Source organism: Moschus berezovskii, chromosome 28 (assembly GCF_049115385.1).
Source record: "Moschus berezovskii isolate FMDL1 chromosome 28, NW_MosBer_1.0, whole genome shotgun sequence".
Classification (NCBI taxonomy): Eukaryota; Metazoa; Chordata; class Mammalia; order Artiodactyla; family Moschidae; genus Moschus; species Moschus berezovskii.
Genome location: NC_142487.1, coordinates 11,150,991 through 11,175,749, shown reverse-complemented (window position 1 = coordinate 11,175,749; position 24,759 = coordinate 11,150,991). Strand labels below are relative to the sequence as shown.

The window sequence follows — 24,759 nt, the reverse complement described above, 5'->3', positions numbered from 1 at the left end:
TAACTTGATTGAGGTGCTACGCATCGTTTTACAGTCTATGCTTATGTCAAATCATCATGCTGCCCACTTTAAATATACTACAATTTCACACGTCAATTGTACCTCAATAAAGCTGCGGGGGGCACTGAGAACTCTCTTTAATGATGTGGATTTGCATAATATTTATTTTGAACAGAAGTGGATAGATACAAAATTTCAGTGCAGACATTCGTTCTAGGCTAAGTGAGTCTTTTAGTTTCTTCTAGACATATAATTTTTGCTTTATTGAACACATGTAGAAAAATGTTTTTACTGTTGCAAGATCGTTAGTTCCAGACTAAATGAATATTTCAGTTCTACTAGAACTTTAATTTTTGGTTTTATTGAACACATAGAGCAAAAAGTTTTGCACTGTTTGACTTTTAAGGGATGATTTAATTGGAAATGTAAGTTGTATACCTTCTAAGGGGCTGTGGTCGCTCCACATGCCCCAATTTAAGGCTCTTTTCTGCCATCTAGAGACTGATAATAGGAAATACAAAGACTATTCTGAACCACCTTGAAAACACCTCTTCTGTAAAGGATCAGTTAGTAAATATTTTAGATTTTGCAGGCCTATGGTCTCTGTGACAATTCTTCCAAGAAGCTATTTTAGTGCAAAAGCAGCCCTGTACGAGATTTTAAGGTTTTGGCTAGTTTCTAGCAAAACTTTGTGGACACTGAACTTCAGATTTCAAAATATTTTCACATTTCATGAAATACTATTTTGATTTTCCCCAACCACTTAAAAATGTAAAAACCATTATTAGCTCACTAGTTATAACAGGTGGTAAACCAGATTTGCCAACCAAGTGTGTGGATAATAGCAGTCCTCATAGTGTAATAACTTACCATCTTTCATTGGGATTGCCTCAAACTTAAAATTATGATTGTAAGTTATTATAGACTCTTTGAAGATAATACCTTTAAAAAGTTTAAAAGCTTCATCGCTATTCTCTTATAGAGTCATTAGAAGTTGGGTGGTTTATCAGAGTATAGACAGTTTGAGCTAAACAATGCAATATATATATATACATTTATATATACACATATACATGTGTGTGTATACACGTATGTTTGCACGTAAGCTGCCTTATTGTAGTTTCTTCCTCCATTAGCTTGGTGAAAGTAGGACATTGCCTTTTAGCCTTTGAAAGCTTGGAGATTTACATATTTTAAACGATAGCTTTTTCTTAAGGCGTAATTTCAATTCATTGCTATCCACCAACTGAGCTGGCAGAAAACAAACTGAAAACAAGCAGGAAGAAAAAGTCATCCTGCGTGGGTGTTTGTCACAAATTTCATAACCACAGAGATTCCAGTCCGTGTATCTAGCTTCGGATGTGGCTGTCCTCGAAACAATCCAAGTCATTTTTGTCTTCTTGTAAGCTTTCAAATAGGCTTTCTGGTGAAGGTTAGCTTTATTTTTAGAATATATTTAGAATACTTTTAGAAATGTTGAATTGATTTGTTTATCATTAGGATGCTTGTTGGTGATTGTTTGGAAAAGTGTAAAAAAGAATCAGGAAAAACACTTTAAAAATAATCCTAACTCCCAGAAATACTGTTCATTTTTGGTCTGTATTCTCCCAGTACTTTTCCTGTGGATAATGTGCTTTTTACAAACAGACTTTGAATTGTGATGCTTGACTGTTGCACAGTACGGTGCACAGGCTGTTCTGTAACTTGCTCTGTGCAACTTCTGCATCTCTTCATGTCATGAAATGTTCCTCTGAAGTGTGATTTTTCATGGACTGCAAAGCTTTGGATTGCATTGGACTGTGTAGCTGTACTGTAATGTAGTCAGTCCTTGATTTCTGACCCAGGAGATTTAGATTCTTCATTTTTGCTCTCTTGAGCATCCATGTTACTTATGAATTTAGGAAAAACTCATAATGAGCGGAAGCAGCCCCAGGGTCCCTCAGCTGTGTGGGAGCCTCTGCCGGGCTGGCTAGTGCTCTGCTCTGCGGGAGGGCCTGGAGGTTTCCCTGATCCTGGGACCACACGGTGTTTCTCCACAGGTCTTCACGCAGGGGTTGTGACCTGAAATCTGGCTCCTGTGTGGAGCCCACCTCTGTGGGCTTGTGTTTCTCTAGGGTGATGTCTTCTTTCAACCCAAGGGTCCCAAGAGATCATATGATTCCTTCCAACTCCACTCGCAACTGGGTGGAGCTCCTCAAAGGTTCTAGCCAGGGAAGCCTGTGGAGCAGGTGGGCAGGGACCAGTAGTGGACAGGGCAGATAGGAGACTGGGAGAACACAGAGAAGCGGCAGGCAGGAGGGCTGCCGGGAAAAGTTAGTGATTCCCACCTGTTTTTGCACAGAACTGTCCAAATTCTCGAAACAAAGTTCAGGGCTCTTTTCTGATAGTTATGAGCTTACCTATGGGAAGGTTGGGCTTCCGTGGTGGCTCAGATGGTGAAGAATCTGCCTGCAATGTGGGAGACTAGGGTTCAATCCCTAGGTTGGGAAGACCCCTTGGAGGAGGAAATGGCTACCCATTCCAGTATTCTTGCCTGGAGAATCCCATGGACAGAGGAACCTGGCGGGCTATAGTCCATAGGGTCACAAAAGTAGGACATAACTGGTGCAAATAACACATGGGAAGGCAGAGTGAGAGCAGGATATGAGACACGGGAGTATATGGTTCACATGGTTATAAATCATAAAAAATTCAGTGCCCCCTCTTGTGAAGTTGATCCAGCACAATAAAGCTTTAAAGCTAATCCACATAACTTACAAAAGACAGATAACATACCACTCAGCACAGTTTGTTTAATGGAATAGAGCCCAGTTCCAACGTATTCTGGCAGGTCTCCCTAAGGAAAATGGCAGACTAAACAAAATTTGGCTTAGCTAATCCCAAGTATGGGACTTTCCAAAGGTTTTGTGTTTCCTCAGGAATTTCTGTAGACAGCAAACACCTTACACTTTGAAGGGCAGGAGGCAAGAGTCAGGGTTCAGAGTCCTCACCTTGGTTCCTCTTTGTGATAAAGCCACCAGTCCCAGCCAGCTTGTGTCCTGTGGGTTTTCTGCATGGAAAGTGTGGGATGTGCACTGGGTGGAGGCTGGAACTGAGGCAGGTGGACCCGACTTGCTCTGTGGTGTCCTTGAATGTGAGCTGAAATGTGTTGAATGCTGTAAACAAACATCTACTCTCTGGTGACTTTACAAAAAGCCAGTTTTAATAGTGTCAGCTCACTGTTGACTGTTTCCTTGCAAAGATGACACTGCAAGTAATTCTGAGGTGAACTCATGTAAAAACAGTCCTGGGAAAAGTGAGGGTGGTGGTGGGGGCGGTCCTTGTTTTCTCACCAAAATTATCTGGACAATCGCGGCAAACATTCCACCGTGGGCCAGGTGGAGGGCTTGGCTGGGAAGTCAGCGTCTACTGTTTTCATAGTCATGACTGAGAGTGATGGAACCTGTAGGTTTCCTTCTTCTGTATGTCATGAACATTTGTGCAGAGTGAGCACTCGTATGGGGGTGACTGAATAGCCCTCAAAGTCGCGTCTCATCATCTCTGACTGGCTGTCATTCCAACCTCTGCATTTTCTCTGCGACAGTCACAGTCACTTTCTCTGTACTGCAAGGGTTGGACTTCTTTGCTCAAATTCATTTTGTTGTTTTGCTACTTTTTTTTTCACCTTAGATCCTGCTGTTTGAAAATGAACAAGAATTGTGGGAAGGAATGGGAGAGATTCAGGCCATTCCCTGTGGAGGCAGCATTCTCAAATAAATACACAACAACTTGTCCCATGTCGCCCTTTCCATGTCCTGTTTCAACAAATCACAATAAGAAAATGCACTTTGTTTAGTGAAGGAAAAACATGTTTATTCCAGTGTTAAAACAGTATAGGAAAGAAAAGCCAAAGCCTCAAACTTCAGCAATATTTAACCGTTCTGTAACAAATAAGAAAAATGAAAAAAAAAACCCCACGAAAAGTACAGTATTATTTATTATATTTATCCTATTCTTACACTAGTTATTAAAATGTCAGTAATGTGTCAGGAGTCATAATGGCTCTGATGCTGTGTCTTTTTCTTCTAGTTTGGAGAAGCCAATGGGTTCCTAGAAAGGGACACAATGCAGTCACTCTTGTGTTGTGCCTGGTGCCGTTGGCTTTGCAGATGTTTTCTAATGTGGCTTGTTCTAGTGCGTTTGCAGCCTTACCTGGGACAGCCATGGTCCTGCCTTCTCATCAGAGTCGTCTGAGCCTAGCTAATGGAAACAGCACAGAAAGACGAAATTGTTCTTAACGGAGGCAGGTTGGTGAGGACTTCATCTGAAAGCGGTCCAGTGTGGGGAAAATTAATGTCAAGCAGGTCATTTTCATGCTGAGGAATGTAAATGAACCTGTGGTTAACACTTCCCCTTTTTGCTAAGGGTGTCACCACCAGGTAATTGATGGTTTAGTTTGCCCAGTTGGTAGGTGACATAGCAGCAACCAAACTCTTGTTTCTTTTTGGATTAAGTGACCAGCCTCAGACCCACTTCATCGGTGCTCATCTAAAAGGCAAAAACCGGGAATCAAGAGAAGCAAATTGACTTTCCACAGATAAAAGGAAAATCAATAGTAAATACTTGACCTTTGAGTCCATTCAGGGAATGAACAACCTGATGGTCACCTGCGTGTGGTGTTGACCCAAGACTCCTGGGAACAGGGGGTCCCTGGGTGGGGTGTCACCTTGCTGCCCAAGTGACACCTGGCATCGTGTTTAAAGCAGCCACTGCCCCTGACCAGGCAGATGAGTCCCCACACTGGACATCTGTCCAACCTGAACCTGAAACCTCCCAGCCTGGGCTTCTGGAAGTACACCCTCGACCGGCTGTGTCTTGCCTTTGCTCTTGAGCATGCCTCTCAGGAAGGGTCTTCTTCCAGTGTCCAAGAAGGACCCACCCTGTGCTGTGACCTGGTTTTCCTTGCTAACCTGGAGGGAAGCCAAGCTCTGGAGCTTGCACAGAGCAGCTTACCTGCATGGGTCACCGCAAGTCAGGACCTTTCTGCCCAAGTGCTGTCCCTGCTCTCAAGGATAAAGTGTGGTCCAGTGAAGTTTGCCAGGTGAAAAGATGACTCGTTTTACATTTACTCTTTCAAAATATGAAGAGGAATAGAGATTAGGCAGAGTTGGCAGTTATTTTTTTTCTACATTTGCTCCAAATGATTAGTATTAATGAACATATTACAAACTATGCCTGGATGGTACATTTAAGTGCTTTCAACTTTAAAAATTAATAGCAAATTAATGATGGTAAAAGATCTGTGGTGGGAAGATGGACTAATCCTTCAAGTTAAGATAACAGCTGATGAAAAATTAAAGCGATCTTTTAAGAAAGGGCATTTTGGAACGAAACAATTATTTTGCTATCAAACATTTTGTTGGAAAGTGTGACCATCTTGTTTATTAGAGCTAAGATTCTCATTCATGGACTGGACTTTAATTCAATGCAGTAACACCTCATTAATTTTTAGACTGTAGATAAGCCAGTTTGGCTGACTTGCAAAGTATTTTGAGGACAAATATACAGAAGGATGTTGCCTCATAACTGCTTGGCTTTCTGAAGTTCAGAATGTTACTTATGCAGTAACTGTGGCTGTTGTTGTCTTCATTTTTTTCTTTTTCCAAACTTTCAACTTTTTATATTAGTGTAGCTGATTAACAATGTTGTGGTAGTTTCAGGTGAACAGCTAAGGGAATCAACCTTACATATACATGTATCCTTTCTTCCCCAAACCCCCTCCAATCCAGGCTCCCACATAACATTGAGCAGAGTTCATGTTCTGTACAGTAGGTCCTTGTTGGTTATCCATTTTAAATATAGCAGTGTGTTCATTTTAATTCTAAACAAACTGACCCAGAAGTAAGAGGTTAGCTCTGGAAATGGGAACTGAGAGGCTTTGATTTTTCTCTTCAGAGTTTCTCTAAAGAAGCTTTTTTTCCTGAGAAAACTTAACAATGATTTTCATAAAGTTGCTAGTTATTCATTTTTGGTGAAAGTAGTATAATTGTTTTTCTTAATAGCTTTCTTGATGTGTAATTGATATGAAATAAACTGCATAATTTAAAGCTTACAGTTTGATCGGTTTTGACATAATCATACCTGTGAAACCATCACCATAATTAAGGGAATGAATATACCCATCTGTCCCAAGAGCTCCATCATCCCCTTTGTAATCTCTCTCCTGTCTTCATCCTCCTTCATCCCATCTCCAGGTAAACTCTGATGGCTCTCCCTGACTTGATTAGAGTACATTTTCCAGGACTTTCTATAAATGAAATCGTGTAGTATGTACTTTTTAACGTTACTGTTGCTATTGTTGTTGTTATAATTAATATTATTATTATCCTGGGTGGGTGCAGGAGGCAGGTCTCATTTTGCAGCAAGAGAGTTCATTTCTTTTTTCATCCTCTCTTAATAGAGTCAATCTTTTTAAATTTGGGCATTCTGATTGTTTGTAGAGGCAATTCATTGTGGTTTTAATTTAATGCATTTCCCTAATGACTAATGAGGCTGAGGATCTTTTTCATGAGCTGATTTTACATTCATGTATCTTTCTGATGAAGTGTCTGTTAAAATATTTTACCCATTCTTATTTGTTTTTTAAAATTTATTTTTAATTGAGGGGAAATTGCTTTACAACATTGTGTTGACTTCTGCCGTACAACAATGAGAATAAGCCATAATTACACATATGTTTGAGTGAACTCCGGGATTTGGTGATGGACAGGGAGGCCTGGCGTGCTGTGATTCATGGGGTCGCGGAGAGTCGGACACGACTGAGCAACTGAACTGAACTGAACTGAACTGAACACATATATCACCTTCCTCTTGAGCCTCCCTCCCCTCCCTGCATTCTACCCCTCTAGGTCATCACAGAGTGCCAGGCTGGACTCCTTGTGTTTATAGGAACTTCTCACTAGCTATCTATTTTACACACACGTGCATGTTAAGTCGCTTCAGTCATGTCCAACTCTTTGCAATGCTATGGACTGTATGTTGATGCTACTTTCTCTTCATCACACTCTCTTCAGATCATATAAATCTTTCACCTTTAACCCGTTTTAAAAAATCATGTTAGCTTTGTTTTCTTACAGTTGAGTTCTGACAGTTACTTAGAAAACCAGGACACGAATCATTTATCAGGTATATGTTTCTGCAAATACTTCCCCAGTCTATGGATTATCATCCTTTCACTAGTGTCTTTGCAAGAGCAGAGTTTTTAGTTTTGATGAAATATACTTCATAGTTGTTCTTTTGTGAATCATGCTTTTGGTGTGGTAGTTAAGAATTATTTGCCAAGCCCAAAATTACAAACATTTCCTCTGTATCTTCTTCTCAGAGTTTGTGTTGCCTTTAATGTTAAGTAGTCCAGAATCATTTATTGAAATGACTGTGTTTTCTTTTGCATCTGTTGAAAATTGTGACCATGACTATGTGGTTGGGTTTATATATAGACTATTCTATACAGTTTGTCTCTTCATCTTTATGTTACTACTGTCTTGATTAGTTGTAGCTTGATAATGTCTTGAATTTAAGCAGCGTCAGACTTTCTTTTTTCTTTTAGTTTGAAGTTGTTTAAGCTATTCTAAGCCCTTTATGTTTCCATATGAATTTTAAATCAGTTTGTCGATGTCTATAGCAAAGCCTGCTGGGATTGAATTTGTATGACCAAAGAGTCGGTGTCGAAAATTTATTATTATTTTTAAATTTTTCCTTAAGAAGAATTCACTTATGAAACTATGTGAGTCTGAAATTTTCTTTATGGGAAGATATTTAAGCACAGATTTAATTTCTCTAACAAATATAAGATTCTCAGGTTATTTCTTCTTGAATGAGTTTTAGTAATTTGTGTCTTTCAAGGAATTTTCCTTTGCATGCAAGATGTCAAATTTATTAGCATAAAGTTGCTAATAATGTTGAGTTTGTTTTCTTTTGAGTATTTGTAGAATCAGTAATTATGTTATTTAATTTATTGCAGAGAATAATTACTTAAGTTATTCAGGGAATTTGTATTGTCTTTTTTCCCTATTCAATCCACATGTCCTCATTTTCCATCCATGGTTATTTTTCTTTGCATAAAATAATTTTTCACATTTTTTGTAGTGTACCTTCTGGTGATAGATAGTTTTGCTGGGTATAGAATTCTAGGGTAATAGCTTTTATTTTGCTACTTTAAAGATGTTCCCTCACTGTCTTCTCACTTGCATTGTGTCTGACAATAAATCTGAAGTTCCTATTATTGTTACTTTATATATTAATATTGATGGAAAATTGCACTCACCTTCCTGATAGCTGCTTCCCTGAATTAAAAAGAAGAAAAAGAAACAAACAAAAAAACCCAGCTCTAACATCCATCCCGTGATTCATTGGGTTTGAAACTGATTAACGTTACCATATTTCCATGGTACGTGTCCATTAAAATATATTCATGTTTTCCTAAAAGAGAAAATTCCCACGAATGGGAAAAGCTTATACTTTTTGTTGCATCTCATTACAAGGACACTTCATGGAAAGCCGTTTCCTATGATGTGAACCTGAGAAACTTAGGGCTTTATCCTAGGAAACACAGAAACATTTTATGTGGATTTGAAAGGAGAAGAGCTGGACTTTAGCTAGACTTCTGCCAACTGTTTCCTCTTCTAGATGTCTGCTTCTTCCTGGAGTAACTTTAGCTACAACTTTTCTTACAGAAGATTTCTTGCTTTCCCCTATTTGAGCATGCCTCCATAGATGGATTATCCAGTCTTTTTCCTTCTATGTCTCTGACCTTTCTGACACTAAATGAAACTCCTTGGTCACTAGTTTGCAGGTTTCTCTTTAGTGCCCTTCAGATAAAATGTAATAGCCAACAATTAGCTACTCCACTGGGGAGTGAGATCCCTCCCATGGGGTCAGTGAGGTACCCCTGTGCCCTTCAGAGGTAACGCCTGCTGCTCTGATGCTCAGAAAGGGGTGGCACAAATCACCGCTCTGCACCCACCATCCAGGCAAAGCACTTCTATGGAAGGAAAGCTTGATAACCACCTTCCAAAGGATGAACAGCTCAGAGCACATTTCCTAAAATCATTCCACTATATTTGAGTAGTATTCCCACCATCATGAATTCTCTATGATGACAGGGATAGTATCTTATTTGTTTGTGCATCCTCGACAATAACTATAATGCTCAGTAGACTCAGGACTCAGCACTTAAAAGGACAGATTTACTGAATGTGTCCTGTAGTGGAATCTTCCTATGACTAATGCCCTTTCCTGAGGGTTTCCTGATACCCTTGAGGTTTTCCTATTTCACCACTTACTGCTCCTGAGAAATGGAGTGGTGTGATTTGAAGCCAGCAGGCCTGGATACATAAGCCCTACCACACACAGACCTCTGTATTCATTTGTGCCTCAACCTACATGTATAATGGAGCCAACAGCAGATCCCCAGCAGAGCTGGCCTCAGACATTCAACACAGGGCCTGATTTATCAGAGGAACCGTGGAGTTGGCTTGGGTCTCCTTCTTTCTGCCTTTGTAACATCATTGGTTATTAACTATGTAGGGCTTTAAAATGAGGTATTCAAATCCATGCTCACATTATAGCTACTTGGGGAAAATTATGTTTGTGGGTAATAGAAATGCCCACATTTGATATTTCTCATCCTGTGCTCCCAACACGGAAGGCTGCATGTTTTAGGGGCTGAACTTGGTCTTGTCATAAGAAACTGTATGGGATAACCAACTGGTCCTGGGAGTCCTGGTTCTGACTCATTTCTACACTGCTCTAAGAGGTGAAAATGTGTTTGGACACAGGAAATAGGCCATAAATCGACAACATTCATAGCATATAAATGTTCTTGACATGTGGCATCATCTCAAGTAGGGTAGTGGGCCTTTAATGGTGAAATGGCAGGGAACTTCCACATGGCCTCAGTGTGTTCATCAGCTGTCCCCATTCTGAAGACAACACACCTTCTACCTGTGCAAAATTGCCCCGTGGACAGAATGCTTTTATTATAAGGTGGGGTTCCGCACATGTAGGGTTAAGCCCAATTACAACAACCTGGCAGACTGTTAAGACACACGTGTGCCAAAAAGGACTTCAAAGGCGTGATACAGAGCCCAGGGGACTCCATGCAAAGTTTTTCCAAGCTTAAGAAAACAATGTTGTGCGGAAACTGTCAAACTCCAGTTTCTCAAAAATGTCTATGGGTTTGGCATGGAAATGTGTTTAAAGCATAAGTAGGAAACTAATGAAAAAAGACGTTAAACATTGGCTGTGTTTTTCATATGATGCAATACAGAGGGGAGGGTGGTTGGAAGCCAGAGCAGCAAGAACACAGTGTAAAGGTAGTCTGTCCTCACCCAGATGGGCTGCTGTAAGGACAGGGGAGCACCTTGCTGGGAGGACTACTGAGAGCTCGGTTCAGTCTCCTTCCAGCAAAGACATGTGTCGAACTTTGAGGAAACGCCTTCAGGGGAGTGGAAGCACAAACCTCATTTTCTGTGGACATCTGACCTGCCTTGCCTTCTTGACAGCGTGTCCTTGCTTTTATTCATGTGTAAAACTAATTGTTTCCCATCTGCCAGCAGTTAGATTTTTGGCCTTTACTTGTGCTGACTGCACCACGGGGTTTTGGAGGAGGAGGTTCTGTTCCCGTCTGCTGGTGGCCCCCCGTTCTGAAGGGTCGTCCTCCCCACACCTGCCCTGCCCTGTGACCCCATAATGCAGGGTACTGGACACACCAAGCCACAGTACAATGAAATTGTGAATAGCAATGATAGAGAAAAATAGTAATAACATCACAATAGAAAGTACATCTTGTGAAAGGGAATCACAGACCTCTCACCAGAAATTATACGAGTCTAAATGCAAGAGGACAACATCCTTCACATTCCCCTGGAAAAAAAAAAATCAAGGTGTGATTTTATATCTAAAGGTATATATGGAAAAACATAAAGGTCAAAAAAGATGTTCTTAGGTGAAACTGAGGGTGTTTGGCACCAGCAGATCTTCATGACACACGGATATATATATTTTAATATTAAAGGGTGTTTTGCAGACTAAAGAAAGTGATTCTTGGTAAAAACTTGGAGTTACAAATAAAAAGCTCCTGAAATAAGATTTACCTCTTGACTATCTCTTGGTGAAGTTTTGTGAAGATATTGTGTCAACTGGTTAGTGAGGGAGTATTTGATTGGAGAATATGCCTCCCAGTGTCAGTATGAAGGGCTCAGATCGTAAAGATCTCTGAGCTCTTTAAAGAAAAGGCTAAATTAAAAGCATGGTGTCTAAGGTCACACTTGCAAGAATGGCTCCATCAAAAAACTTGAAACATGGCAGTGATGTACATAAATTGGAGTCCTATGTGCTGTTGGTGGGAATATAAACTGATCGTAGCCACTGTGGAAAACAGTACAGTGGTTCCTCAAACAAAGAGAGACCTACCATATGAGCCAACAATTCTACTTCTGGGAATATGGCCAAAAATATCAAAAGTGGGATCTTAAAAAGGTATTTGTACATCTGTGTTCATGACAACTTTATTGATAATAGCCAAAAGGTGTAAGTCTCCATCCTTGGAGAAATGGATAAAGAAAATGTGATCCATCCATACAGTGGTATATTATTCGGCCTTCAAAAGGAAAGAAATTCTGACACCTGCTACACCAGTGAATGAACCTTGAGAACATTATGCTGAGTGAAATAAACAGTCACTAAAGAACAGATACTGTGTGATTCCACTTAGAGTCTACCAGGTGCATGGCATAATCATCTTGATGGAGACAGAAGGTAGGATGGTGGTGACCAAGAGCTGAGGGGGAAAATGGGGTGGGGTTTTAGTGTTTAATGGGGACAGGGTTTTAGTTTTGCAAGATGACAAGTTTAGAGATTGGTTGTACGACAGTGTGAATGCAGTTAATGCCCCTTTACTGTACACTTGAAAATGTAAGATGATCGATTCTATGTTATGTATGAGATCTATATAGGAGTTTTCAAGGAGAAAGTCACTCAGTTGTGTCCAACTCTTTGCAACCCATGGACTATACAGTCCATGGAATTCTCCAGGCCAGAATACTAGAGTGGGTAGCTGTTCCCTTCTCCAGGGGACCTTCCCAACCCCGGGTATGTTATCTGTATTTTACCACAATTTAATGTTTTAAAGTGGGGTATTATTTTCAGTATTACGTATTTCTTGCAAATGACTGAGTTTCTGTATTACCAGAGACCAGCAGATGTGATCTGGAGTGAACCTGAAAACAGGTGGAGGTTTTATAAATCTGCCAACATGTGCAAGGAGAAACAAACACCCAGCCAAGTCATAACCACCACGTGCTGTCAAATGTTGGGAGTGCTTTGGAAGGGGAGAAAAATCACAAAGCAAGTGCCCCATGGAGAGTGGAGAGACAGTTGTGGTTCCTGCCAAGGAGGAGGAGGAAGAGAAGCAGGAATCTGATAGGAGTCGGGGTGGGAATGGTCACTAATATCACCCTGGCCTCATGATAATAACTGCAATATCTCTGAGAGGTTTTACAAGTGAAGAATTCATAGTCTTGGAAAACCTTCAGTTCAGTTCAGTTCAGTTGCTCAGTCGTGTCCGACTCTCTGCGACCCCATGAATCACAGCACTCCAGGCCTCCCTGTCCATCACCAACTCCCAGAGTTCACCCAAACTCATGTCCATAGAGTCGGTGATGCCATTCAGCCATCTCATTCTCTGTCGTCCCCTTCTCCTCCCGCCCCCAACTTTTCCCAGCATCAGAGTCTTTTCCAGTGAGCCTTAGAGCAGTGACAAATGGGACATCAAAGTCAAAGGAAGTTCACATGAAAAAGCTACAAACGATTGAAAGATTCCATTCCAGGGAGACTCACTTGACATGTAAATGTTTCATTCACTTATTAGAGTCATTTCTGAGAAAAAAATTCATATAAAATGAACTTCTTAATGAATCACATTTATGCAATTTCCCATTATATAATCTTATCTGATTATATGGTTCAGTTCAGTTCAGTCGCTCAGTTGTGTCTGACTCTTTGCGACCCCATGAATCACAGCACGCCAGGCCTCCCTGTCCATCACCAACTCCCGGAGTTCACTCAAACTCATGTCCATCGAGTCGGTGATGCCATCCAGCCATCTCATTCTCTGTCGTCCCCGTCTCCTCCTGCCCCCAACCCCTCCCAGCACCAGAGTCTTTTCCAGTGAGTCAACTCACCGCATGAGGTGGCCAAAGTATTGGAGTTTCAGCTTTAGCATCAGTCCTTCCAGTGAACACCCAGGATTGATCTCCTGGTTATATGGTAGAAATCTACATTAAGAAAACACTTATTGACAATTGAGACATAAATTTCTAGTAAGTGTGCAAAGATTTAGTATTAACTAGATTTTTTAACAAGAGGAAAGGCTATCTGGGTAATTTTGGTATGAATTTTATACATACACAAACATAGATATGTATGATTTAAAGATGCATATATTATATATGGGGCATCCCTGGTGACTCAGACAGTAAAGAATCTGCCTGCAATGCTGGAGACCCGGGTTCAATCGCTGGGTTGGGATGATCCCCTGGAGAAGGGAATGGCAACCCACCCCAGTGTTCTTGCCTGGAAAATCCCATGGACAGAGGAGCCTGGTGGGTTACAGTCCATGGGGTCGCAAAGAGTCAGACACTACTGAGCAACTAAGCACAGCACAGCTCATGAATGTGTCAGACAAGCTGGTTGTATTCTGTGGATCAGACCCAGATCTTTGTTGCATCTTTTTAATATTTCTCTTTGTTTTTAAACAGGTTGTTTGGTATCAAATCAGTCATTCAGACGGACTGTTCCAGCACATGGAAGATCATTGCCAACCCCGACCTATCCTGGTACCACCACGCCAACCCCATCGTCCTGCTGGTGATGTACTACACGCTGGCCACTCTGATCCGAATCTGGCTGCAGGAGCCCGTTGTAAGGACCAGAAGTTTTCATGGTCTTGTCTGCAAAGTAGCAGGAGACGCCGGGGAAAGGGTTCGTTCCTATCAACTGCTGACTATAGTATATCCTGAAATAACTATAGTGTTATCAGAGTGTTTTGTTTCCACACAGAGCCTAATCAAGTACAGATTCTATCAGATCAAAGACCAACTTCCCTGTGTTAGCATCCCCCAGGCTGCTCAGAGGGCTGGTGGTGAGGGCAGTGAAGCCTTGTTTTCATTGAGCACTCACTAGTTGCCAGGCCAGGTGCTGGGCTGTCTACATACAGGTGCTGTACCCATCTTAGAGATGAGGAGACCAAGGGTAGAGAGGTAAGTCACGCACTTGATGAACAGTAGAAATCAGATTCAAGCCCATGTTTGCTGACAATGCAGGGGTCTCTGACCACCCAGACTGTTGCCATTGCGACTGGGGTTTCCTAAAGCTTAGACCTCTGACCCCTGATGATATGATGGGGATGTCCCCACTTCCAGTGGTGCTGTAAGCCCCAGGGTCACCGGGCAGGGCTGAGGCCTGGGCTGTTCCCTGTGGGGTTGTTCGTAGAAAGAGGTACATTGGGGCACCATCAGGGAGGACGGCTTGTGGTCCCTCTCTTTTCCTTTTCGTGACAGCAACTCCAGTCCCTTTCGTTCTCCCAGAATGACTGTGAGCAGCTCAGCTGTGAGGGAGACAGGTGGCATAGACGGGGCTGCTACGCATCACCTCACGGCCGCGTGCCGAGCAGGGTAGGGGGATGCTGGGATGGGGGTCAAAGGAGAGATCCCAGACTGGCACCTGCTCCCCTCCAGCTCCATCCATGCGGTCAGCAGCCAGGCCACCAGTGTGTACTGAGAGCGAGCCAGCGTCTCAGACCCCAGCCTGGGGCCACAGGCAAAGCCTCTGCCCAGAGGAGGTGAGGGGCTGAACGTTTTACAAGAGGAAAGGCAGCCCTCAAATAGGCGAGCAGCCAACGGCACAGGCGTCCTTGTTTGCCGGGGGTCTGCCTGCCTCCCTCTGTGCAGGGACCCTCACCCTGCCCCACAGTGCAGGCGTCCTGTTTGCAGGGGTCTCAGGTCTCACTTTCCCTGGACCCCGAGACGGCAGTGATGGCAGGATGATTCCAGGCTCACAGAGAATCCCAGTCACCTTGGTTACGTTTTCCTCTGAGTCTCTTCTAAGATATGAGGGCGCCAGTAAACCCCTTTCAGTGTTGCTGTGTTTCCTTCCTGTACAAACACATAGATAGGGTACATGTAGATGCACACATAAAATTGTGTGAAAGAGGTTCAAATGTGAGAACTACTCTGAACAACGTCTTTGGCAATGATGGAAATGACCTTAATGCCTTCGGGTTTGTAAGAGTCCCAGGTGCCCCTGGCTTTCCCTTGGTGCCTCAGGCAGGAGCTGCCGGGCTGTTCCAGCCCCTCGGGCCCTGGAAACTCTCAACCTCCTTGGCCCCAGGCTGTCCAGGAACCAGGGAAGGCAGAGAGTGGGAAGGACAAGCCACATTCCAGGCCATACGGTCCACAGCAGGTCCTACCCTACAGCGTCTGCGGGTGTGTGCAGGGCAGGGTCTCATTCATACCAGATCGACCCTTGGGGGATCAGAGTTTTAAATGGGGCTGGCACTCAGGACTTCCTCACCGAGGCGGTGATCGAGGGCAGGTGCCTGGTTGTATTAATATCATGGTTCCAGGTGGCCTGGTAGGTTTCATGAAAAAACGTGAGTTCTGCAGTAAAAGTGTATGATGTAAGTTTGAGAACGAGAGGAGCAAGTATCTGTAGCTGAATGTAAGATTCGGGCTCCCTGGGGTCTGGTGCTCTGCGTGGATGCCGGGCCCGGGAATTGGCAGCAACATTGAGCGCTCTCCCTCTGCCCGCAGATCAATGCGTGTAAGCGCCCTTTCATGGGGTATCTTTGTTGGAGACCATCCTCAGCCACCAAGTGCGTACTGATCCTTCCTCTCTCTATCCTTCTCTCCCGGACCGACTGTCTGATTTAGGCCAAGGTTCAATTAGGCGAGCGGCAGTGTTAGGCAGTAGCTGTGTTTTTGCTTAATGTTGCGTGTAAGCTCTAGGTGGCTCTGCCCTTAGTGAATGTCTCTTTCATAAGAGTCCCCTGGCAGGTTCCACGGGCAGTTGTGGCCTCTGTGGACCTCGCACGGCCCTCCTCCTGCAGGTCAGAACATACGTGGAGGCTCCTAACGGAGCATGGGCGCCTGTTCCTGTAATTCACAAGCGAGTCTGCTGTCTCCGCATTTACAGGGTGGGCTTTTGGCCGTTTGTGAAGTGTCTGGATGAAAGCCCGTGTAGGGTGTACGTTACCTTACGAGATCAGCACGCGGGGGCAGAGACAAGCAGCTCTGTCTGGGCTCCCGGGCTGCTGAGGGACCTGCTCCGGAAGCAGGGCTGTTCTGTGGGTTATTCTGTGTCTCAGGTGCAGGAAGAGAGGACCAAGGAGGAGGATAGAGCCCTGGCCTGCAGCCCCGCGCCCATCACGGCCGAGAGGAGGCGGAGCCTGTGGTACGCGACCCACTACCCCACGGACGAGAGAAAAGTAAGCCACCAGGACAGGGGTTGTCTCTCATTTATTTTCTGCCTTTTATCATATTGCTGAATACAGGCCATGTGAGTCACGTGCAAACCCAGCTTGCTCAGTTTACAGGGACTGTTTGATGGTGAAGGTTAGGGTCAGACATGAGAGCCCAGTGCTTGGAAAGAAAATCCCAGGCTCTGTCAGACCCAACCTTTTACAGTTCAGTGCTTCCCCCTGAAGCCTCTCAATCCCAGAAAGAGAGAGTGGTCTTAATTTTTAAAGATAATTTTGTCTTTAAAGCAAAACAAAACAAACAAAGCGATCCCTTGGCCCTGGGCAGTGACGGCCTAGGTGCTGGGATGCGCTGTGGAGAGTGATTCTATGTTGCGTCGGCCAGCGTGGTGACCACGACCGCTCACACAGCCACTCATGGGACACCAGCCAGTCTGTGTGGACGTGAAGAGGGAACCCCTCCCTGTGTCAGAGTCATAGTGTGGTTGCTGGGGCTGAGAGCACGGCTGGGTGATTCTTGAGCTTTTCACCATTTGTTCATTATTGTCAACATGCCCCAGCCACTGACTTGTTACAGTGACCCATTTGCAATGTGGGGACCACAGATGCTCACACTTCTCTGGTGGGGTCATATTAGGAATCAAGGAGGAGATTCTCTGATTGACTCAGTGGCAGAGTTTCTCTAAGACACGTGGTCCTATTTGTACACCTGCCTATTGTGGGCTGAGAGATGGGGAAACAGTGAATGAACTTCTCAGGGCACTGCAGCCTGGAGGAGCAGCTGTGGTGCCCGGAAACGTCTAGTGTCCTGGAGCCCTTTGGTCCCGTCACACATGTGCCAGACCGTCCTGCTCAGGTCACTAAACCATGGCAGTTTCCAAGGTGAGGGCTGTGGACCATGGCTGGGGATTCCCAAGACCCTTCCTGGGATCCACGGGCTCGAAACAATTTTTGTAACAACATTTAAGAGATCTGCCTTTCGGCTGTGCTGACACTTGCTCTGGTGGTACAAGAGCTCCAGCCATGGCAACAGCACGAACCTGACGGCCACGTGTACACAGGAAACAAAACAGAAAGGTCAGTTCCACTTAAGAATATTCTTGATAAACCAGAAATAGTCTTTGCTTTTCTTAAATCTCAACCTTGGGGCACACGCTTTTTTAATATTCTGAGTAACATCAGTGGAAGACCCCCTGAAGTCCTGATCTCTCGAGGAGAAGTGTTTAGCTGGCAAGTGGACCCAGCTGCCATCCATGTACCACAGGTCTGCATGCAAGAACAGCTGACAGACAGTTTGGGGGGTTCAGGTGTGAGCTTTAGGCAGACAGTTACTGGAAAATAAATGGAGTGGTCTTTTGAGCCCAACATTAAAGATACGCAGAGGCATATTTTAATACGACAACACCATTCTTTTCACTATTTTTTTTTAAAAAACAACTATTTAGATAAAATTATTCATGTGAACCGGAGAAGGCAATGGCAAGCCACTCCAGTACTCTTGCCTAGAAAATCCCATGGATGGAGGAGCCTGGTAGGCTGCAGACCATGGGGTCGCTAAGGGTCGGACATGACTGAGCGACTTCACTTTCACTTTTCACTTTCACACATTGGAGAAGGAAATGGCAAAACACTCCAGTGTTCTTGCCTGGAGAATCCCAGGGAAGGGGGAGCCTGGTGGGCTTCCGTCTATGGGATCACACAGAGTCGGACACAACTGAAGTTACTTAGCAGCAGCAGCAGCATTCATGTGAACAAGCCAATTTTTAATGAATGAACAAATGAATATTTTTAATGCTGCAATTTTAATTTCTAGCACAATAGATATGTATGGGTAGGACTCTCATAAGTAAAAGTCTTCAAGATCTTCAGTGATTTTTAAGAAAGTGAGCAAGTTCTGACCCAAAAAGTGAAAGAACTGCTAGTTCAGCAGATGCTTATTATTGGGGAAGCTGGATCCCCCCAGCTGTATTACAGCTGAAAGTCACAGGCATGTCATAATTCTTCTGTTGTGGACAGTACGCAAATCTTAATCCCAATCAGTACTACAAGTCAGTTCAGTTCAGTTCAGTTCAGTCGCTCAGTCGTGTCCGACTGTCCGCGACCCCATGAATCACAGCACACCAGGCCTCCCTGTCCATCACCAACTCCCAGAGTTCACTCAAACTCATGTCCATCGAGTCGGTGATGCCATCCAGCCATGTCATTCTCTGTCGTCCCCGTCTCCTCCTGCCCCCAATCCCTCCCAGCATCAGAGTCTTTTCCAGTGAGTCAACTCGTTGCATAAGGTGGCCAAAGTATTAGAGTTTCAGCTTTAGCATCAGTCCTTCCAATGAACACCCAGGACTGATCTCCTTTAGAATGGACTGGTTGGATCTCCTTGCAGTCCAATTTTCTTTATTATGAAACTTCAGTTTCTTCCAAAGTCAACACTTTCAGAAACCTACAGACATCTCAAAGGGTTCTAGAAGTCTAAAACCAAGCAGCTAATTCTGTGAGAACAAAACACTTGAAAAACAACATCAGCTTTTTCAGTCATGTGGTTAGTGACTGCTTGTTTATTGTGATGAAAAGACAGCATTGGAAACTGGAAACAGCTACAATAAACAGCAGCCTCCAGCTGCATCGTTGGCCCTTTATGTTTTGCACTGTGATGTTAACACACTTGCATGCTCCTGGCTGAAGGATCGAGGGCATGTGTGTTGAGACTTTGTAGCTGTGTGTAAACATCACATCGCTTTCTGCTCACATGTTAACATGCCGTCCTGTTTTGCTTTTGCAGCTTTTATCCATGACTCAGGATGACTACAAGCCGTCCGACGTTAGTATACCCTAGAATTCTCATTTCTGTGCACGTCAGTGATGGAAAGGGCACATAAATGGAATTAGCTCCTCTGAGTATAATTTAATGCTCTATAAAATTTTCATACATTTTTGAATACTATTTTGCAGAAATTATATCTGATTTATTGCTGTTAAAACACTGACTCATATAACATGAGCTCGAGTATAAACATATAAAATGTATTTAAACTTTTAAAAAGCCACGTTGGAGGGCTTTTTCTCAAAAGGCGTTCTGCTCTGCAGATATGCCTATTCTATGATTTGAATAGGAAGTCTCACACGTCTGTGGACGCACATGTGTATGTGTGCGTGTCTATGTTTATGCATATGTATCTGCATAAATAAAAAATTGTAAAGCCAAAGAGACCAGAGGGAAAAAGTAGGAGAATGTATTTAGTGTACGAGATGCTACCACATGGGGGTTGCAGCCTGCAGTGTCAGGGAGAAACCGTAGGGTTGTAGCTAACCTGAGACTTTGCTCGTCCTGAGGGCCACGCAGGGTGTGGGGCAGGTGGGATCAGGGCTGGGGTGGGCGGAGCGGGGAGGGCAGGCAGCAGCTCCAGGCCAGAACCCAGTCTTTCTGGAGATCCTGTAGCTGGAGGAGGGCTGAGAGCTGAGGCTGGACGGAGACCAGAGCAGGCCCTGAGCCCTCTGCAGCCTTTTCAGGCTTCACACTTCATACGGAGAGCAGGGTGCACGGCATGGGTGCAGCAGAAGTGGGCTGGCTCAGGTTTGCCTTGTCCTGTGTGACTCTGTGGGGCTGGGTGTGAAGGGCGAGCATGGCTGTCTTGCTGGCAGGCATCACTGCCCACAGTGCTCAGCTTCCCCTCAGCTCTGCAGCTTTCAGTGTGCCCACCTAGCAGAGCAGAGGAGGGGGGTCCATGTGGGAAACCAGAGCTGCTGTCCCACCTGCCTTTGCCCCACGCCCCCGGCAGGGCCTGCTGGTGACCGTGAACGGCAACCCCGTGGACTACCACACCATCCACCCCAGCCTCCCGCTGGAGAACGGCCCCGCCAAGGCTGACCTGTACTCCACGCCGCAGTACCGCTGGGAGCCCGCCGCTGCCTCCCCGGGTAAGGAACCTGTGGGACCGCGGCCTGCAGAGCTCAGCATCTCTTTCTTGTCTTTGGTTTATCCTTCATCAGATGTGGTTCTCTTTCCTTTTCATCTGTAGGAGAGGTTTTATTCTTCCACAGTCAGTCTGATGAAGCCCATTTCCTTAGATTCTGCCTAGATTTTGCCCCTACATCCTGCTCTGTGCGTTCTGTCCTTGGTACAAAATAAGTGACCTAATGGAGGTAAGGGCTTCCCAAATGGCACTCATGGTAGAAAAAAAAAAAAAAAAACCCCGCCTGCCAATGCAGGAGACCTAAGAGACACAGGTTCGATCCCTGGGTCGGGAAGATCCCCTGGAGAAGCACTTGGCAGCCCACTCCAGTATTCTTGCCTGGAGAATCCCATGAATAGAGAAGCCTGGTGGGTTGTAGTCCATAGGGTCGCAAAGAGTCAGACCCGACTGAAGTGTCTGAGCACAATGGGAATAAACTTTAAAAAATAGAAGGTAAAATATTATTTTAAACAAGTCATCTTGTTTGCAGTGTTAAACATACATGCATATTTGTGTTTTAGACTTTTTGTAATTTGATTCCACTATCACAGTCCATAGTTTTGCTGGTTAGTGTATGAATGTCTTCTGGAAGAGTTCTTTTTGTCTAATAAAAAAAACCAAGAGACCCAAAACTTTGACTGGACCTTTCTCCCTTTTCCCTCAGTTTATCCTATTGAAGCACTAGTGGTAAAGAATCCACCTGCCAATGCAGGAGATCAAAGAGATGTGGGTTTGATCCCAGGGTCAGGAAGATACCCTGGAGGAGGAAATGGCACCCCACTGCAGTGTTCTTGCAGAGAGAATCCCATGGACAAAAGAACCTGGTGGACTACAGCTCATGGGGTCACAAAGAGTCAGACACGACTGAACAACTTAGCACACAGCAATCCTGTTGAAAGAGAGCTGCCTGTTACTCAGTTCAGTTCAGTTCAGTTCAGTCGCTCAGTCGTGTCCGACTCTCCGCGACCCCATGAATCACAGCACGCCAGGCCTCCCTGTCCATCACCAACTCCCGGAGTTCACTCAGTTACTAGAGAGGACAAATTTGTGCTTGGGATGCTTATGTGAAATTCACCTACGTGCATAAATCATTATATAAAATAATCTGTCCCTCTAGAAAAGAAGGAGGAAGAAGACGATGAAAAAGAAGAGTTTGAGCAGGAGCGGAGCCAGGAGGAGAAGAGGAGTGTCAAAGTGCACGCCATGGTGTCTGTGTTCCAGTTCATCATGAAACAGAGCTACATCTGCGCCCTCATCGCCATGATGGTGTGTATGCGCCGGAGTCCTGACTGCTGCCCAGATTCCACCCCACACCTTGCTGTCCTTGGGACAGCGTTAGCACTGGCGGGATGGATGGTGCTCAAGCCCTGCTGACTCCAAGCCCCACTGCCTCCTCCCACCAGCGCGACTTCTTCATCTTCCTGATGTCTTGGCAGACAATGACTGCTTCTGTTAATGTTTTAATGGTATCTTTATACTATAGATTTCAAAACCATGTCCTCTTCTATGCCACTTAGCCTGATTTTAAATATTAATACCTGTCTCTCAAATTAACCTATCAAGTCAGACTGCCCTGTTTTTCAGATTTAAAAGGACATGTCGGTAGTTTTTCTAAGTGGCTTTGAAGGTGTTCACAGTTAACAAAGGCCACTTTTATTTCTCTCAGATGATGAGGATTATAGTCACATCTGGGATTTGAGTGAGACTATTGCATTTGAACTGGAACAAATGCTTACCAGCCTGAGCACCAAGCACTGAGTCCCCAAGAGTGTTTTCCGGTTGTGACCATCTTCCCTGGAAGCTCCCCTCGGCAGCAGACTTTTAATCTCAGCAGATCTCTTCTTTCTAGGGCAGTCCTAGGCAGCCGGATCTGTTAGGATGATAGGCGTCTTTATTCAAAAACACACAGTGCGAATATTCCATACTTCAGATGATCCTAGAACTACACACAAGAAAGAATGTGAAGCAGATTCTACCCCCCAACAACCGAGGGTCGTGTGTGACTGAGGCCTTAAAAATGAGAGAAGTTTAACAAAATGTTCCCAATTTGTTTTCCTCCTTTTTCATCCAAACAGGAATAGTGTACAGGGAAAAAAAAAAATTCTCCTGGAATTACAATATCTGTGCAAATTACTCTCCTGGGTCATCCACACAAAAGTGGCAAGGTCAGATCTGAATTTCGTTCTGGGATAAAGGCATTAAATATTACCGACCTTTGATAACGCCAGGTTTCCCTGGTGGCTCAGCGGTAAAGAAGCTGCCTGCGATGCAGGGGACCTGGATTTGATCCCTAGGTTGGGAAGATCCCCTGCAGAAGGGAATGACTACCCACCCTAGTATTCTTGCCTGGAAAATTCCATGGACAGAGGAGCCTGGAGGGCTACAGTTCTTGGGGTCACAAAAAGTCAGACGCAACTGAGTGACTAACACTTTGATAGCACCATTTCCAAGGAATACTATTTTTCTTGAAAATAATTCATGACTTAATAATAGCTGTCAGTTTCTCACTTAATTTTAATAAAAGCAGTTTTAATTTCCATATGTTTTAAACAACAATTTTAAATAACTCTGTACTTAAAAAAACTAGCGTAGATTTAGGACACATTTGCAAGTTGCTGAGAGGAAGTATTTGTTCTGTGCTGACTTCATTCATTTATCTTATTTATCTCAATACTTATCTGCTTTCCAGAAGCAAAACAGACATAAAACATTTCAGACTTTTGCAATAACACTTGAAATTCATGATAGTCAGGAATATGATTGAACTCAGCCTCAACTAGAAAATATTTTTTAAAAATACGTTTATGTATTTTTAACTGGAGGATAATTGCTTTACAATATTGTGATGGTTTCTGCTGCACATCAACATGAATCAGCCATAGGTATGCATATGTCCCCTCTCTCTTGAACTTCCCTCCCACCTCCCACCCTATCCCACCCTTCTAGATTGTCACAGAGGCATTTTCACAGAAATTTGGTATTGAAGATTACGGTAAGAGAGGATAGATTTCTTGAGGTTAATGATATTCATAAGCCTGACTTTCTAGAATGTTCTGGAAGCTGCCCTTTGACATGTGTTCTAGGTCTGCCAGGGTTTGGTGTGACTGGAGGATGTCCTGCCCCCTACAGGACAGAAGCTGAGGCTGGGCTCTCCGTTAGCCTGGCTTTACTACTGGGGTGCAGACACCTGACACTCCACCTCCTCCTGGCGATATCCCTGATTCCTATCACATCTGTCTTCCCAGCGGGTCAGCTAAGGGGACCCCTGAAGCCAGCTCATCTGCTGACCCTGTGGTCCCACAGCTTCCGTTTCTGAGCCCAGCTTGGCCACACTCACCCAGCACCCAGGAAAATAGCCGACCCCAAAGCTGATTTGGAAAAATGAAGGAGGAAGCACTTAAGGTTGCGTTTCATTCAGCAAATCCAGTGAAAAAGAAGACATCTGGGCTGGAGGGCAAAGGGCACAGAGTGAAGCCGTTCCCACCCTCGCTTGACCCTCTTTCCTCCAGGAGATTGAGGGCAGTGTCGGCTCACAGGGCAGCCTTTCTCCCTTCTTCATCCCCTATGCAGCTGGGACGTTTCCCCCACAGTTTCACCATGATCCTCCCGCCTAGTGTGAATGTCACTGACCTTTTCCTTGTAGACTACGTCTAACTCAGCAGAGTGGGGACTGTACCATGTACTGACCGCCCCACTTTCTCGCCCTTCCCCCCTGGAGGCCTGGAGCATCACCTACCACAGCTGGCTGACCTTCGTGCTGCTCATCTGGTCCTGCACCCTGTGGATGATCCGCAACCGGAGGAAGTACGCCATGATCAGCTCCCCCTTCATGGTCGTCTACGGAAACCTGCTGCTCATACTGCAGTACATATGGAGCTTTGAGCTCCCCGAGATTAAAAAAGTCCCGGGTTTCTTAGAAAAGAAGGAGCCGGGGGAGCTCGCCTCAAAGGTAAGTGGGCAGGTGAAAAGAGGGCAGGGCATTCAGACAAAACAACAGTAATCAAAACAGTCATATCCAAGCAGGAACGTGCAAAAGTAGGTTCCAAGTATCCAATGCTCCTTGAAATCATAATTTTTTTTCCCTTGTCCTCAAGAAAATGTTAATATAAACATGTGGGTACTAAGAAAAACTATCCCTTCAGCTTCCAAAAAAGGATGGGAGGATTCAGGGACTCTCTTTGCTGGGATGAAATGTTGTTTTTCCCCCATTTCTGTGGATTTCTTCAAAATAAGGAACACTGTAGAAGTAACGGGGCTCATAGAAGAAATACATCTTCTATGTACATAGAAGTACAT

General features: G+C 44.3%; 1 protein-coding gene across 1 annotated transcript in view; it reads left to right on the top strand.

The window, feature by feature from the left end:
* PIEZO2 (piezo type mechanosensitive ion channel component 2) overlaps nt 1–24,759 on the top strand; it is a 249,057-nt gene that overhangs the window by 152,925 nt on the left and 71,373 nt on the right. Inside the window, exons 8-13 of the mRNA XM_055417223.2 lie at nt 13,797–13,959; nt 16,403–16,522; nt 19,293–19,331; nt 20,290–20,428; nt 21,581–21,729; nt 24,182–24,412. Of these exons, the coding sequence (XP_055273198.2) occupies nt 13,797–13,959; nt 16,403–16,522; nt 19,293–19,331; nt 20,290–20,428; nt 21,581–21,729; nt 24,182–24,412 (841 nt within the window). The remainder of the gene's footprint in view (nt 1–13,796; nt 13,960–16,402; nt 16,523–19,292; nt 19,332–20,289; nt 20,429–21,580; nt 21,730–24,181; nt 24,413–24,759) is intronic.